The 14,916-nt window shown below is 44.8% G+C and overlaps 1 protein-coding gene across 6 annotated transcripts in view; it reads right to left on the reverse strand.

Moving 5' to 3' along the window:
* The window catches only part of RBM47 (RNA binding motif protein 47), an 80,524-nt gene that overhangs the window by 5,385 nt on the left and 60,223 nt on the right, over positions 1 to 14,916 (reverse strand). For 5 of the 6 annotated variants that reach the window (XM_074587863.1, XM_074587862.1, XM_074587861.1 and 2 more), the window contains 2 exons: positions 2,169 to 3,328; positions 445 to 651 (listed from right to left, as the gene is read on the reverse strand). In XM_074587863.1, coding sequence (XP_074443964.1) covers positions 445 to 651; positions 2,169 to 3,328 — 1,367 coding nt within the window. The remainder of the gene's footprint in view (positions 1 to 444; positions 652 to 2,168; positions 3,329 to 14,916) is intronic. The other variant, XM_074587864.1, reaches the window with a different exon arrangement.

A 14,916-nucleotide genomic window follows, 5' to 3' on the forward strand; every position in this document is an offset into this window, starting at 1 on the left:
GGGAGAGCTCTGGCCTGGCTGGAAATCTGGGGTGGGAATCTCCCAGGGTGAAGTTAGCATTGAAGAAATTAAAAGAGAAGAAGATTGCTCTTAGTCACCATGCTCTAGTGTACATGACTAGATGGAGAAGAAAGTCCGCTTCCTCCTGAGGAGGTGCAAAAGGGGACAGGCAGGGTGGGTGCAGCTTCAGCCCTTTTTTCTTTGGCCTGAAGAGCTCCCAGATGTTCACGTCCCCTGTCCCTCCGTGTGCCTCTTGTTTGCAGAAAGCCTGGCCTGGGCCAGGAGGGATCTGGCGCAGGGGAGTGCTGAGCCCCAGCCCTGGGGCTGTCCCCATGGCTGCGGCTGTGGGCTGGCCCTGGAGATGTCCCCATGTGCCCGACATGGGGCTCGGAGTGGGGGCTCCCCCACCACCTCTGCTTTCCTCCCCTCATTGCACATACTAACCTGCACCAGGTTTAATGGCCACCGGATTGACCGCAGGTAACTCCAAGTTGGGTACCAGCTCGTATCCTTTCTCTTGCTGTTTTCCTTTGCCTTCGTGGTACCTGCTGTAGATGCCACGGCCAGCGGAGTATCCCCCCAGGTAGGAGCCCCTGGGGCCCGGGGCTCTGTTGCCAGCTGCACCTCGCCCTCTGCCTCGTATGCTGCCTGCTTATGATAACAACATAGAACAGGATGGTGAATAACAGAGAGCAACAGCCCCATGGGGAGCACGAACGGCCCCAGGCTGAGATTGGGAGGCCTGTGCTTACAAACGAGGCTGCTGAAGTTTGATCTGAGCCCTGGTGACCTCACGTAGGAAAACAGAAGAGTTTTGCCTTAGAAGCACCCAGTAAGCCTATGCAAGTTTTGCTCTTGATGTTTCTGACCATATATTAACTGCTTATTTATACTGATACAAGCCTCATGGCCAGTGTTGTGGGTATAATGCGCCCAGCAGAGTGAGAGGGGCTCCTCCAGAGTGATTTCTATGCAGCAGGAACAGCTTCTGCTCTCAGCTGTCCTCCAGAGGAGACCCAGCCTCTCAGCTGGCCGCGATGGGATCCTGCAGAGATGGCCTGAAGCTGTACCTGACCTTCAACCAGCTTTGTCCCACCATTGCATATATTTTTACTAGTGTTGTTTGTTTTCTCTGCTATTCTATTAGCGATGTGAATATAGCCTATCCCCCAAAATATTTCCTTTATTTATTTTAGTGACTTCACGCACGTTATGACAGTACTTTGGACACTGGGGTATTAATGCGCTCTATGATGGCCTAACTGAATATTTAGACAGTCAGTTAACTTCTTTGTAGTTCATTGCAAATACAAATCTGGAAACTGAGAAGAAGCTGAAATTCTTGATCAACTAGGGTTAAGAATATTTCTTGGTTTACATGGGTGCTTTAAGAATATATTCATGCTAAACTGCCTGTTATATGGAAATACACATTAAGTTTCAGGAAACTATAATTCCTGTAAGTAGGCAATAATTGTAATTATAACACCAGTTATAGCTGCTAGGTTTTTTTATGAATAACTGATTTTTGGTTAATTTTTAATGACTAACTGATAACTCATTAAAGTATACATAATAAAAGAATTATTCTGAGCTCAGACAATTCCTTCTGCTCATAGTTCTCAAATGACTTCATGAAGGACATAGCACTACTGTCATTTTAATGCAGAGGGCAAATGACACCTGGAGAGCTCCCAGCTGAGGCTTTCCCTGACATCCCTCCCTTTGAATGACCAGATCACTGTACCCACACCCCAGGAGAAGGCAAAAGGAACACTCTGTCACGATCTCTAATACTTAGGAACGGTCTCTTTGGAAGGAGGCACCAGAAGCTGGAGTCCTTGGACTTGTTCAGACTTAGTACAGCACTCATAAAAAACATATCCCTCTCTTCCCCATTCTGTGCTTGGCTCCTTAGCTCATTCTTAATCATAGTTTTGATGCCTCCCTCATACTAGCCTGTACACTAGCAATTATTTATAGATAAATACACTCTACATAGTCATAAATTAAAATGAAACAGAACATAAACATGGCAAAAAGACCTACAAAAGAGTGTTTCAGAGAGAAGTGCATACCACCAGCTGGCCTTTGGCTCTGGCAGACCCTGGGTGACACCAGCCTGAGCCCAAACCTGCCCATCACATCCCCTAATTGTGCTTACTAACCTTTCACAAAGTAATCTCTGTTGGGCCCGATCAAGGCATTGTATGGATATCCATAATATGCTAGTGTGTACGGATCACAAGAGTAAACATAATTAGGTTGCTGAGTTACTTCAGGCGTTGCTGCGGCCCCTCCTTTTGCTGCTTTCTGGTAGCGAGTGTATTGCTCCTTGTCTACCGGCTTGGCCAAGGTAACCTCCAGGCACGAGCCTTCCAGTTCGACACCATTAAGGTTGTTCATGGCGTGAATGGCATCTTCCCTGGTTGTAAAGTGCACAAAGGCGTAATCACGTATTTTTTTCACCCGCTCTACACAGCCAGGGTTAAACTGCCCAAAGACCTTTTTAATGGTGTCCTCTGTGGTCTCAATCATTAAATTCCTCACATAGAGGATTTTAACAGTCTCCATGACATCTTCATCCACATCTATCTCTGGTTCTGCCCAGTCAACAGCAATCTGGTGTCCCCACAGCTGGATCCTTCCCGGCATGAGTTTCCTCCTGGCCATTGCCGCTGCTCGGTGGCTCTCATACTCCACGAAGGCGAAGCCTCTGTTCTTCATCTTGTCTGCGGCGCTGGCATACACGATGACATCCAGCACGCCTTCTGTCACCTTGGCGATCTCTTCCAGGATCTCCTCTCTCTTCTTCATCTTGGGAATGCCTCCAATGAAGAGCCGGCAGTTATCCACACTGCAGCAGACACCCAGCAGCCTGCCGGGGCGGATTTCATAGTTGTTCAGCTCCCTGACGGCACGCTTCGCCTCATGCTTCTGTGTGTACATGACGAAGGCGTAGCCACGGTTCTTCCCATCAAAGTCCATCATCAGGCGCATTTCATAGATGCGGCCAACAGACTCGAACACAGGGACGAGCTCATCTTCATAGACATCACGGGGGATTTTGCCCACAAAGACTTCACAGCCACGAGGAGGGTGCAGGCCCTCCCAGCCGGGAGGAGGGCCGCCGTACTTGCGCTGCCCATTCTCCTGGATCATGCTATATCCCGTGCGCTCCATGAGGGCCAGCAGAGCCGCCTCATTGGGTGCACCGGCAACGCCTTCAGGGACTTTCGTGGTAGCCACGTTGGAGGAATCGTTGCTCATCCTTGCAGTGGAGTCCTCAGCGGTCATTGTGTCAAACTCATTCACAGCCTGATAAAACCTGGGCAAAGGAAGAAGGAGGGCACTCATTAGAAGCTGTTAGCTACCACCAGAATCCCACCCCTTTCTTTTGTCTTCCTGCACTTGTTCTGCAGGTTCATTTTTCAAACTGTGACTAAGGCTGCAGAAAAGCAGATGAATGAGCCACACTAGCCTGAGCATTTATATTTGAGGGGGAGCGCAGCCTGGATGTAGGCACATCCCTTCTCTGAGGGACATGTGAGGATCTCCTGCCTGTATCACCCCAGCAATGAAAGCTGCTGCCACAGGAGGCAGAAGACACACAAAGGGATGCCACCAAGCACCTCGAGACCCTAGAGAGGCTCGTCTCCTCTTTGAATGGGTAAGAAGGAGCTGGCATGGGACTGGAAAAGGGAAGACACTGCTATGGAGCAAGTGGTTCCCACCTCCAGAGCCCTCTCCTCCCTCTCAGTCATTACTTAGTTAATCCATCTACTCCTGAACAGCTCAAGTGCCAGGTGCCAGTGAAAGACGGCAAATGCATGAGACGCACCAGGCATGGTTCCCATTTGATAACAACCCCTTGATCCTCTAGGCCTTCACAATAACAGTTGAGTAGGAAATAATAAATATGCTTTAGCATTGGAGGACAAATTTTTGTTCTCCCATACAAAGGGTGATCCAGCAAGCTTCTGAGTTGCCTGCTCCTTGTGGTACAATGTCTGACATGTTTGTCTCTTCTGTTATTACAACAGCACTTCAAAAAAGCTGAGGAGAATCACTCCCTTATGACAGGCAACTTGCTTTAGAGCAACGGGCATGCACAGCCCTGCAAGCCAGCAAGAGGAAGGCAAATCACAGAAACCTCATTCTGCATTTGAACACAGGTGGAAAACAGGAAATGCAGGACATACGGGAGGAGATGACCATGCTAAGGACCACAACTGCAAGACAGTGGGCTTCCTCTTGAACACAGTAAAGTAAGACACTTTGGGACTCCAAGAGTAGTTAATTCATTGACTTTTAAAGCTGGAAAGGTCCATCAATCCATTTAATATGAGTGATTGTATATGACACAGACCATTACATTTTATTGTTATTTGCACATTCAGTCCTATAACATTTATCTGAGTAAATCGTATCTTCCAGAAGGACATTGGTTTTAAGGAATCAAAGAGCTGTAGACGCCACCACTTCCCTTTATGGCTTGTTTGCTAATCAATTCCTCAGACAAGCAAGCGTGCTGTGTTTCTCATGAGAATTTGTCTAGCTTTTGCTTCCAGCTAGGATTACCTGTTAAACCTTTCAAGACCTCTGCTTTTGCCTTATGATGAAATTTAAGTCATATAATCAAGCCACAACTCTGTCTTATTAATAAAACTTGCATGCTGAACTCCTGAATTCATCCACAATCAGTCATTTCTTCACCTAAAATTGTTTTTGTGGCTTTTTTGACAGTTCTGTAGGCTTTCAGCCTTTTTCACCCTTGCTATACACAGATGTGAAGATCATCCCTCTTTCTCTCCCCAAGTCTCCGTATCGCCAAAGCCTGTTTCTCCACACCTTCTCACTAGCAAACCATGTAGAGGTTCTTTGTCATTCTTAACCCCAAATCCTTTCCAGAAGCAGCACTTGCTGGGGTTATGTCCCATGCGGCAGGCATGCCTTGTGTTTGTTACTCCCAGATGCCACAACCTTCTGTTCAACCCTATCCCAACTGCCTTTTGAGTAGATCCCACCTATTGAGTGCTACACCATTGGCTCCTCCTCATTGTTTTTTACAACTCTATCAGCCTTTGCATCATACACCAATTTATTTGCCATGATTTGCATTCATGACCACTTTGTTGATGGAGCTGTCAAAGAACACTGGCCCCTGTAGGAAACTCTGCAAACCACCATAAGAAATGCTCCCTATCTGGGTTTCACAGGATTATTTTCCAAAAAAAAAGGACAAAGCTCCAGACAGATTTATTCACTCTATGTAGTCATGTTATTCAGTGGGACACAGGTTTCTCTCTGTCCCACAAGGACTCTGATATATACCCTTCGTTAGAGCGATTTGGCCATTTTCAGTGCGTTGGTTACCTTGCAGACAGGTCTTTCACTAGTACAGTAGGCCCAAGTCCACAGGAATATGGGCAGAAAATTTACGCACCTAAGTCTGATTTGTGTGGTCCAAAAAACCTGTGTAAACCCTAGTAACGTTAGCACATTGGATATTTTGCAGTAAAGCTCCTGAGCTGCCCAGAATTATGCTGGGCTGTATCTAGAGGTGCCTTTGCGCCAGCCAGGGCAAACACCACTGTGCCTGGTTCAGCTCCTAAATGGGTTTGGGACTGGGAAACCAGACCTCTGAGCCTCGGTCTGCGGTAGGACCTGATCCTGCAAGTGTTTGGGCCACGGGTGTTACACGCTGCCACTTCTGAGCCACTTCCCTTTAAAAATATGGAGATCAGAGAGGGAGGCAGAGAAGATGGAGGGCAGTAATAGTGATGCTGATGCCTAGGCAATACTTTAGAAAACATAATTTCTTTGAAGCCAGGTCTTTCATGGAAGTGCATCAGTTTTCATAGCTTCTTGCTTTAAAATGTTGTTGATAAACACGTTTTGTCAGATTCAAATGTTCACCCTTTTCAATGTGTCACAGTCAGACATTTTCACTTTACTCCTGGGAATTGTTTGATATAATTAAAAAAAATTAAGGCAGATGATAAAAACATTTTCAGTTTTCACTTGCCAATTTGTTCCTAAAAATGGGATTTCACCTTTCCCTGAATGAAAGCAAAGCTTGTTAAACAAACACCTTACTGGGGAATAATCGTTACCTTTACATGGGCCACCTGTTGGCAAGTGAACTGCTTATCGCCCCAGGTTTGGGTGAGTTTAGAAATGAGTCAGTACCGTCAGTTTCAGGTCAACTTACAAAATAAAAGTCTCTATATTCTGTTATCTGCAGGGCTCAGTCGCTGGGGCTAGAGTCTGGAAAGCTACAGATGGACACCGGGACTGTGGAGAGAGGAGAGGTAGAGAAAGCCTCCCCTGCCCACCAGAAACCAGCAGGTAATTTGGTGGCCGTCCAGGAATTGGCATGTTCTCCAGCACTTTGCGTGGCACCATCAGGATGATTTTTAGTACTGGAAGTTGTACTTGACGCTGCTGCTAAGTGCTGATGGCCACCTTTGCGGCAACCACTACCATACATGGTTTGTGATAGTGAATAATTAAAAACTCTTTGTGAACCTAAAATGCATTTTATCCCTATGTGATTTATTGCAAATCACGATTCATGATCAAATGTGTTTAACTTTTTCTGTGCAGCTCCACAGAGCTAGGTTTCATAAGTATATACTACCTAAGACAATTACAGAGCCCATGTAGTCCTACTTGATGCACCTAAATACGCACTTAACAACATTCATTGCCACATGACACAATCAACACCTTCACCAAGTTCAGATATCATCTACCTTGATGAGAAAAAAAACACAGGCATGTCTGGTCTGAGACCTCTCTTCTCCTGTTGTTACTGCCTTACAAAACGGGCTGCCAGCACAACCAAATCTATTCACGTCAAAACACAATCACTGTCAAGAAAATTGTTTTCAAAATTACCTATTTCCAAAGTGTTCAGTCCTAGTGGTGCATTTTTTCAGCCCACAATAAACTGGTTATGAAAACGTCCTACCGTGTTTTGTAGGTGCCCGTGGGGCACGAGCTAATAACTGTGGGTTTAGTGGGCTTAATAAAGCCAGACTGATTTCAGTACATCCAACAAGTGCGATTAATGCTAGAAGAGGCAACAGATTAAGCTACACTAAAATGTAGTGTCTTGTGAAATATAAGTGCTTGATTTGTAGTCTCTGAGGAGGAAGGTACACCTGATCTTCATGACAAAGATTCATAAAAAAAGAAAAGAAAATTATTAATAATTTTCTTAATAATAATAAAAAGAAAATTAATAATAATATTAATAAAAGAAAAATATTAATTCCTAATGAGAAAGGTTGTGCTTTGGAGACAACTAGGTTTTAAATGACTAATTATCAGGAGTGAAACAAGACTGGCTTCTTTTCTTTTCAGAAAAAGGTAAAGCCTGCTTGATTTTTCAGCGCCCCGTTAGATGGATGCCTCCTGCTGCCAGCCCACCGGGAGCCAGGCTCGCGAGCCCTTTGGTTCAGCGTCTCTGCTCCAGGGACTCTCCCTTGCGCAGGTGAACCCTCAGATGTACACGTTTCACTGAAACCATTCAAAATTTCACTTCCCCTTTCTTACGAAACTCCTTCCCTGCTGCCAATGGGGCGGGTGTAAATAGTTCTTGCCCTAAATATTAATTACCTTCTTTTTAATGTATCTTTTTTTTTTTTTTTTGCATCGCAGCTCAGAATATTAAGTGGAAAACTTACTGTGTTGGCCGTGACTGACCTAAAGCACACTGTGAGCAGGCTGATTAACTGGGGCAGATCTTTTATTAAACAGAAATACCACACCTCGATTAACAACAATGTGGGGCAAAACGCCGATGTCCCTCGTGCCAGGGCAAAGGCAGCTCGGGGCCCCGGGGAGAACGCAATGCCCGCAGTCCATGTACATCTTATCCCCGGGCTGGTCCAGTGCTAGGCAGGCTTTTACAAACACAGGGACACAGCCGGTGTCCTTGTGGTGGCAACCGCGTGTCCACTCCACTCACGTGCTCCTATAAAATGGGTTTGTTTATGTTTGTGCTTAATTCATCCCTCCAAGTTTTGTGTTACATGGGCTTAGAGGCATCATGTGTCCTTCTGCGGGTGACACAGCCACTGGCAGTCCCATAGCACGGGGATGGGTGCCGGCACCGCGGCAGGCAGCAGGAGAGGGGACACCCCAGCTGCAGACCCTGGGCCGTACAAACTCCTGCTGAGCTGTCACAGCGTCCCTCCACCGACACCACACCGCCTGCTTGCTTCAAGAAACCACCACAGTTTTGCATTTTAAGCCACAGCTGCTGCAGAGGTCGCTGAAATTTTAACTAAATACACCCTGTCGACAGAGGGGAATAACAGCTACTGGTTTAAATGTGACCTTCCTAGTTTTTTAGTTGAAATAATAAGGGCAAATGGTAATCCTGCTGCTGACGTCGAGCAGGTTGCCGTTAAAGGTCTTTATTTTTAAAAGCTGATTCTTTTCTCACAGCAACTTTAGACACATAAAATGTATACAACAACAACAGCAGCTTACTAATAACAACTGTATAACTTTATCACAAACATCAGATATCCACAGAAGCGCTCCTGCCGAAAACCCAGTTTGCCTGTTTACAGATTTATCGTTTGAGCAGGAAAATGCAGTGGCCACGTCCATTCGAAATAAGGTAGCTTCAAGTGTAACGTGCAAGTTACCTCCCCTTTTAGAGGTAACTACGGTACCATTACACATCCGTTTTCTTTTTCTTGGCAAGGCTGTCACACCTTTCTTACGATTTATTTGCATAAATGAGATGAACAAAGCCAGTGTCTTTGGGGCTGTTTACTCCTTCCCAAACTAATGGCGGAACAGAAAGTCCCACCTCTTTTACGAACGTGCATAATGTAGACACCAGTCCCGCAAGTGTTCGCTGCCATCCCCATGTGCTTCCTGGCCAAAGGCTTCACCCTCTGTTTGCAATCAGCTCAGGGGACATCCTGCTGGAAGTGTTGCCCTTGGCTCCTCTCCGTGCACAGCACGGGCAGAGGCCAGGCAGGCAGCAGGTGCGGTGGAAAAAAGGATCCGATCTTTGGGGAAAAATCCATGCAAAGGCTTTGCCTGGCTCCAAATTAATTTATATTTCAAGTGTCAAAGGCTAGCTTGTTTTTCAACAGTGTGGTTTTCGACAGGAGATGGACCACAGCTTGGTTCCCAACCTGTTGTCACTACCGAAACGCAAACATCTGAAGTTGGATGTTGTGGTGGGTCAGTGCAGGAGAGAGCGCAACGTTCCCACACGGCTTTTCGGCCAGGGGCCTTTTCTGAAAGCCTTTCACACAGGAAAGGGAAAGTTACTAGGGATGGATGATGTCATCAGACTTTTAACAAAGAAAGCAATACTTGAGGCCAACAGACCATGCAAATGTCTGCAGTGTGTCAGACACTCCACTTTACCTGCAGCTGAACTGGGCAAAGAAGTTGCCCCAGGCTGGGTTAAACAATTTGAAAAGGTGTATTTTCTTAATCGGGATCGTTTTTGGCAAAACTCTGTGGAGAAAGTGGTGAACTGCGTCAGCAGACCAGAAGGGACAGGAACGTACGGCTGGCAAGAGACTTGATCACTAGCTTATGATGAGCAGCTCAGGAGAGTAATCTCATAGATCAGATCAGCACTCACTATTGGCAACGACATGTCTGTCTGCTCTGCAAGCCACCCTGCTGCCAGCACCGCTAAAGCACTGCATATTCTCATCATCATGCATGTGCCTGAAATAATGCAATCAAACTTGTCCATCTCCAGCTTAGGGTCACCTGGGAGAAACCTTTTGGCTCAGGTGCTGCATGGTGCCCAAGAAGACGCATATACAGCAGCATTTGCAGCCCAGAAAGCCAACTGCATCCTGGGCTGCATCAAAAGACGCGTGGCCAGCAGGGCGAGGGAGGGGATTCTGCCCCTCTACTCTGCTCTGGTGAGACCCCACCTGGAGTACTGCGTCCAGCTCTGGAGTCCTGCGTCCAGCTCTGGAGTCCTCAGCACTAGAAGGACATGGACCTGTTGGAACGGGTCCAGCGGAGGGCCACGAAGGTGATCGGAGGGCTGGAACACCTCTGCTATGAGGACAGGCTGAGAGAGTTGGGGTTGTTCAGCCTGGAGAAGAGAAGGCTCCGGGGAGACCTTATAGTGGCCTTTCAGTACCTAAAGGGGGCCTACAGGAAGGATGGGGAGGGACTCTTTATCAGGGACCGTAGTGATAGGACAAGGGGTAATGGTTTCAAACTGAAAGAGGGGAGATTTAGATTAGATATTAGGAAGAAATTCTTTACTGTGAGGGTGGTGAGACACTGACACAGGTTGCCCAGAGAAATTGTGGATGCCCCATCCCTAGAAATGTTCAAGGCCAGGCTGGATGGGGCTTTGAGCAACCTGGTCTAGTGGGAGGTGTCCCTGCCCGCGGCAGGCGGTTTAGAACTAGATGATCTTTGCGGTCCCTTCCAACCCAAACCATTCTGTGATTCTATGATTTCCCACGTATGTTCAGGCATGAACACGTACAACGGTGGCTCTCCGCCCACTAGAAGTACTACGCTTAAATGCAAAGAGAAACAGCATAAAGTACCTAAGGGGTAGGACAAGACCGACCTACTAAATCCCCAAGCTAGCTGCTGAAATTCCCACTTCTGCTAATGGTGACCCTCGGGATCCTAACCTATCATCAGGGGTCTGGCCACTGATTTCGGTGGGAGAGTTCATATTTCAAGCTTAAACTTCAATTTTATTCTGGTCAGTGAGTCATGTTCCCCTTGTATGGGACAAATTAATGCTCTGGGCCTGAAAAGCAGTTTTCAGGGTGAAGCTACTGCAGAGAGGGTCCGTGCACAATTCTCAGCTGCTTAAATTCGTCCTAAGTGGCCTAAGCACATTAAAAATGGTCGGTTCCATTTAAAACACACCAAAAACTGCTGGCTTCGTTTTTTGGTTGTGTTCTCTTCAAAGAAGGAATATGAGGAAACAGAAAATTAAGGGCGATATTTCCAACAGTATTCAGCATCTACCACTACTACCCCTGACATCAGTTATAGGACTCTAATGGCTTCTATAGGGATATATTTAAGCAAGTGATGAGCATTACTGAAAATCCTGCCTTAAAAGTTTTGCAGGGACTGGTTACGTCCTCCACGCACCAATCAAAAGTAGTATTTGGCTTAAAAAGCTGTAACAAAATTACTATAAATCTGTTCTTTTACTCCTTGCTCCTTTTTAGGAGGAAAACACCTGAAATTATTCTGTAAATCAACATCCTGGAATTTCCCAGGTTAAAACTTGAATGCTAATGAGATAACTGAACAGTGAATTTGTACAGTCAACAATTGGCTACAACTTCAGACTAGGATTTGAAGGTTAAACTTCTTAATTTCATCTTAATATCATTAAGAACAATAACAACCACCGGTCTAATTCTCTTAGCCATATTATACCAGTTCCCTTAGCCATATTAATCTTACCTCACAAGAATTTTATACACAATTTAAAAAATGGAGCTGAAATTATGATCTCCCTACAAAATAAAGTCACCTTGCATTGTGCAAACTTCCTGCCTATTTTGTTATCAACCCTCTCGGCATCCTTCTAAGGCGTATTTAACTTGGAGTGTGATCCTGCAAAGGCTGTCAAAGTATTATCCATAAGCACTACCAGTGCCCAGCAGTGAACGTTCCCAGGACGGAGGTCCCTCAACGACCTGACCTCCTGGCCTAGAAACTGCAAAGACAGTATTCAATGATGATGATATCTCAAATAATAAAGTGAGAAAACTTTCCTGAGCCTGGCACTTTACTTCTTGCCATTGCATTTTTGATGATCACAAGTGAAAATTTCATCCATGCATATCTGAGTTTCCCATGTCGAGAATGAAGTGATGCTGATGAAAAAGTTAGTGATGTGACAAAGCACCACCAACACCTAAAGCATCCTACCAATGTGGTTGCTATTTTCGCTGCTTCTGCAATGTGAATTCTGTCAATGAAATGTGTGTTTCTTGAGTGTTTTTACACTACTGCAGTGCCAAACCAGCCACCTTGGCTTAAACCACTTCTGAAGGAAGTTTGGGTAAGTGAAACCCAGTCTCCTCCCTTATTTTATCGTGCACTTTGCTGCGAGTCATTAGGAACTTTGTCCCAACAAGTTGTGTAACCCGTGTGTTGCACCATTTGCCCCAGCTCCATCTTTTACCCAGTCGAACTCAAAGTAATCCTGTAACTCAGCTATTTTGATAGAACCAGTTGCTGGTTGAGGCTGAAGTTATTATCCTGCAAGATATTGAAGCCACATGTTGAGGAAAGCTGAGAAGATGAGAGATGACTTGTGTAATCATGCTTATCAGCTTTCAAATCAGGAAACAACACAACTCTTCTCTCCAGATTCCCATATTTCAATCTTGTCAACAAAGTCTATTATTACCACGGTCAGACAGGAAAATGCGTGACATATAAATAAAGTGCAATGTAGTGACTCGGTATGTAACAAGTCCTTCCTATTCTGGATGAGCTGTACTTGATGGGAAACTTTTTGCTGCATTTGTTTACCATGAATGCAATTAAACAGTGTTCTCTGCAGACATGCTGGTAGTGACAAGTGTGTCCTCCTCATTAACTGTCAGCTTTAACAAGTATTCTTTCTAGGAAAGCAAGAAGTCTTCAATTCAATGTGGACTAGGAGCTCGCAAGCTTTTGCCAGAAGAAAGACAGGAAAAACTATCTTCTGCAACTGAAAAACAAAACCACGACTAGACTCACCTGTTAATTATTACACAAGAAAGATAAGATATTCACCTATTTCACTTGCCTCTTCGAAGAAAAACCTTATATATGAACATGGTGATTTAATTTGATCATTGAAAATGTCTGTGAAAGGCTTTGCTGAACTCTGTGGAGTCGGGATATGCATTCATGTGCTTGTGATTTTTCTTTGTTATTGTAATGCAGAGCACTCTGTCCATCCATCCGTCTATGTAAACATTACAGCAACACGTTCCACTCTACAGTGCAACCCAGAGTATCTAAAAAAGTTCATAAACTACAGCTTTTTTCAGCCTTTCTGATCTAACTTTTTCAGGTAACTCTTCTGGAGATCCCAGAGTGAATGTGTTGGATCCCAGAGTGAACATCCTGCCTGTTCATACAAAGTCTACTCGCTTAGTTAATTTCATAAAAATAGCTTCAGACTTTTCAGCTCACCCTAATCTTATGCACTATTTTCATTGCAACATTGTCAGTTTTGTGTCCACCACGTGAATGCTGCACCAACGGGGGCCCAACCTGCTTTCAGCAGGAGGCAGAGATTTCAGGGAAGCCTGAAAGTGGCCCAACGTGTTCCCTCCCCCTCAGGTCACAGAAATGAAAATCAGCATAAAGCAAACCGCAGTTGGGATGTGAACGTTTGCTGCTGAAAGTACATTAAACTCAAAGCATTTGGCTTAGTCAGTGACTGGGTGTTGTTTTTTTTTTTCTCTTTGTGCACTGACATTTGACCCCTTTTATAATATGCACCTTGCACCACTGAAACCCAGTTAGTTATTTATTAAACTCAGGTACCAATGGCTGACTTGTACATATCGCTCTTTTAACTGCCTGGCGTTGCCCGTGTGTGGAGGAGAGGGGGATGAAAGGCAATCGTCTTTGCTGTGAAATTCTGTCATATCGGCAGAAAGGAGCTGCAAAGTGCAGCAATTTGTACCTGACCTCTGATCGAAGAAGTTTGTACAAACCTATGAACCTTGGATTGAAATTGAGAAACGAGGTGTACAAGTACAAGGAAGAGATTTATCCAGCACTTGTTACCTGTGCCTAGGTTTAATATTATAAATTTAAAAAAAAATGTTTAACCAAGGCAGGGACTCTCTCAGGAGGCACCATTCCTGTGCTGGGTTAATTCAAGATAATTTAAGTCTACTGAAATTACAGCTCAGTTGGAAATACCTATGGTTTGGAAATGAAATTTCTGTGCATTTCAGAAAAGGAGTGGCTTTTGAGACAGATGTCATTTGAAATTCAGCTTTTGCTGACCTTAACGGGATTATTATTTTTTTTTTTAATTAAAAGCTGAAGAAAGAAGACAAGCAACATTTGATTCAGTATCATTTCTTCAGCAAATAATGGAGTTGAAATGCAGAGTTGAATAAGAGAGTAGCAAAATGGCTCCTCCTTTGTTAACTTTATTCATTTTTATCCAACACATTATCGAATCTCAGTTATACAGTGCAGAGCTATATGAGAAACCCATGGAAAAATAATCAAACCAACAACATTACAACCAGCTCTTGATAGACAGTCATATAGCCTTGTCTTGACGAGCAAAAAGGACATGTTTTGCAGTTCTGTTAGACTAATTGTGTTCATTTAACTAAAAAGCTCTCTCAACTCTTTCAGACACTGTCAAGGTCTTTGGTGCAACATCATCAGCTAACACCAACATGCCCCACCATGGACTGTGTCGGGTGTGAAGGCCTCCAGAGATCAGCTGTGATAATACGATCGACAAAGACGCCCTTTCTGCAGCCCAGCCTGTCAGGCCATGGAGCGTTGCAAGGGATGGCAGTAACCTTGTGCTGTGACATCCCTCACACAAGCACTGGCTGTCATCCATGGCAAGCCTGGGTGTGCAAAGGAGCACTTTACACACACATTTTGAAGCACGGCTTCAATCCCACCTAGCTCAGGACAAGACACCATTATACACAACTGCTGCATCTGGTATCTGGTCCAACATGTGAATGGACCACTTTGTAATTGGTTTTAATTGAACCTTACTTACAACAACTACATGTCCTTTTTTTTTTTTAAAGTTTTAGATTCAACTGATTTTTTCCGGATTTAAGTTCAAACTTCACTGTTGTTATCAGCACTGACCCCAATAAAGCAATAAATGAATAAATAAATAAGGGTGAAGAGATTAACATCACGTGTCCT

Source organism: Larus michahellis, chromosome 5, assembly GCF_964199755.1.
Source record: "Larus michahellis chromosome 5, bLarMic1.1, whole genome shotgun sequence".
In the NCBI taxonomy this organism is placed as follows: domain Eukaryota; kingdom Metazoa; phylum Chordata; class Aves; order Charadriiformes; family Laridae; genus Larus; species Larus michahellis.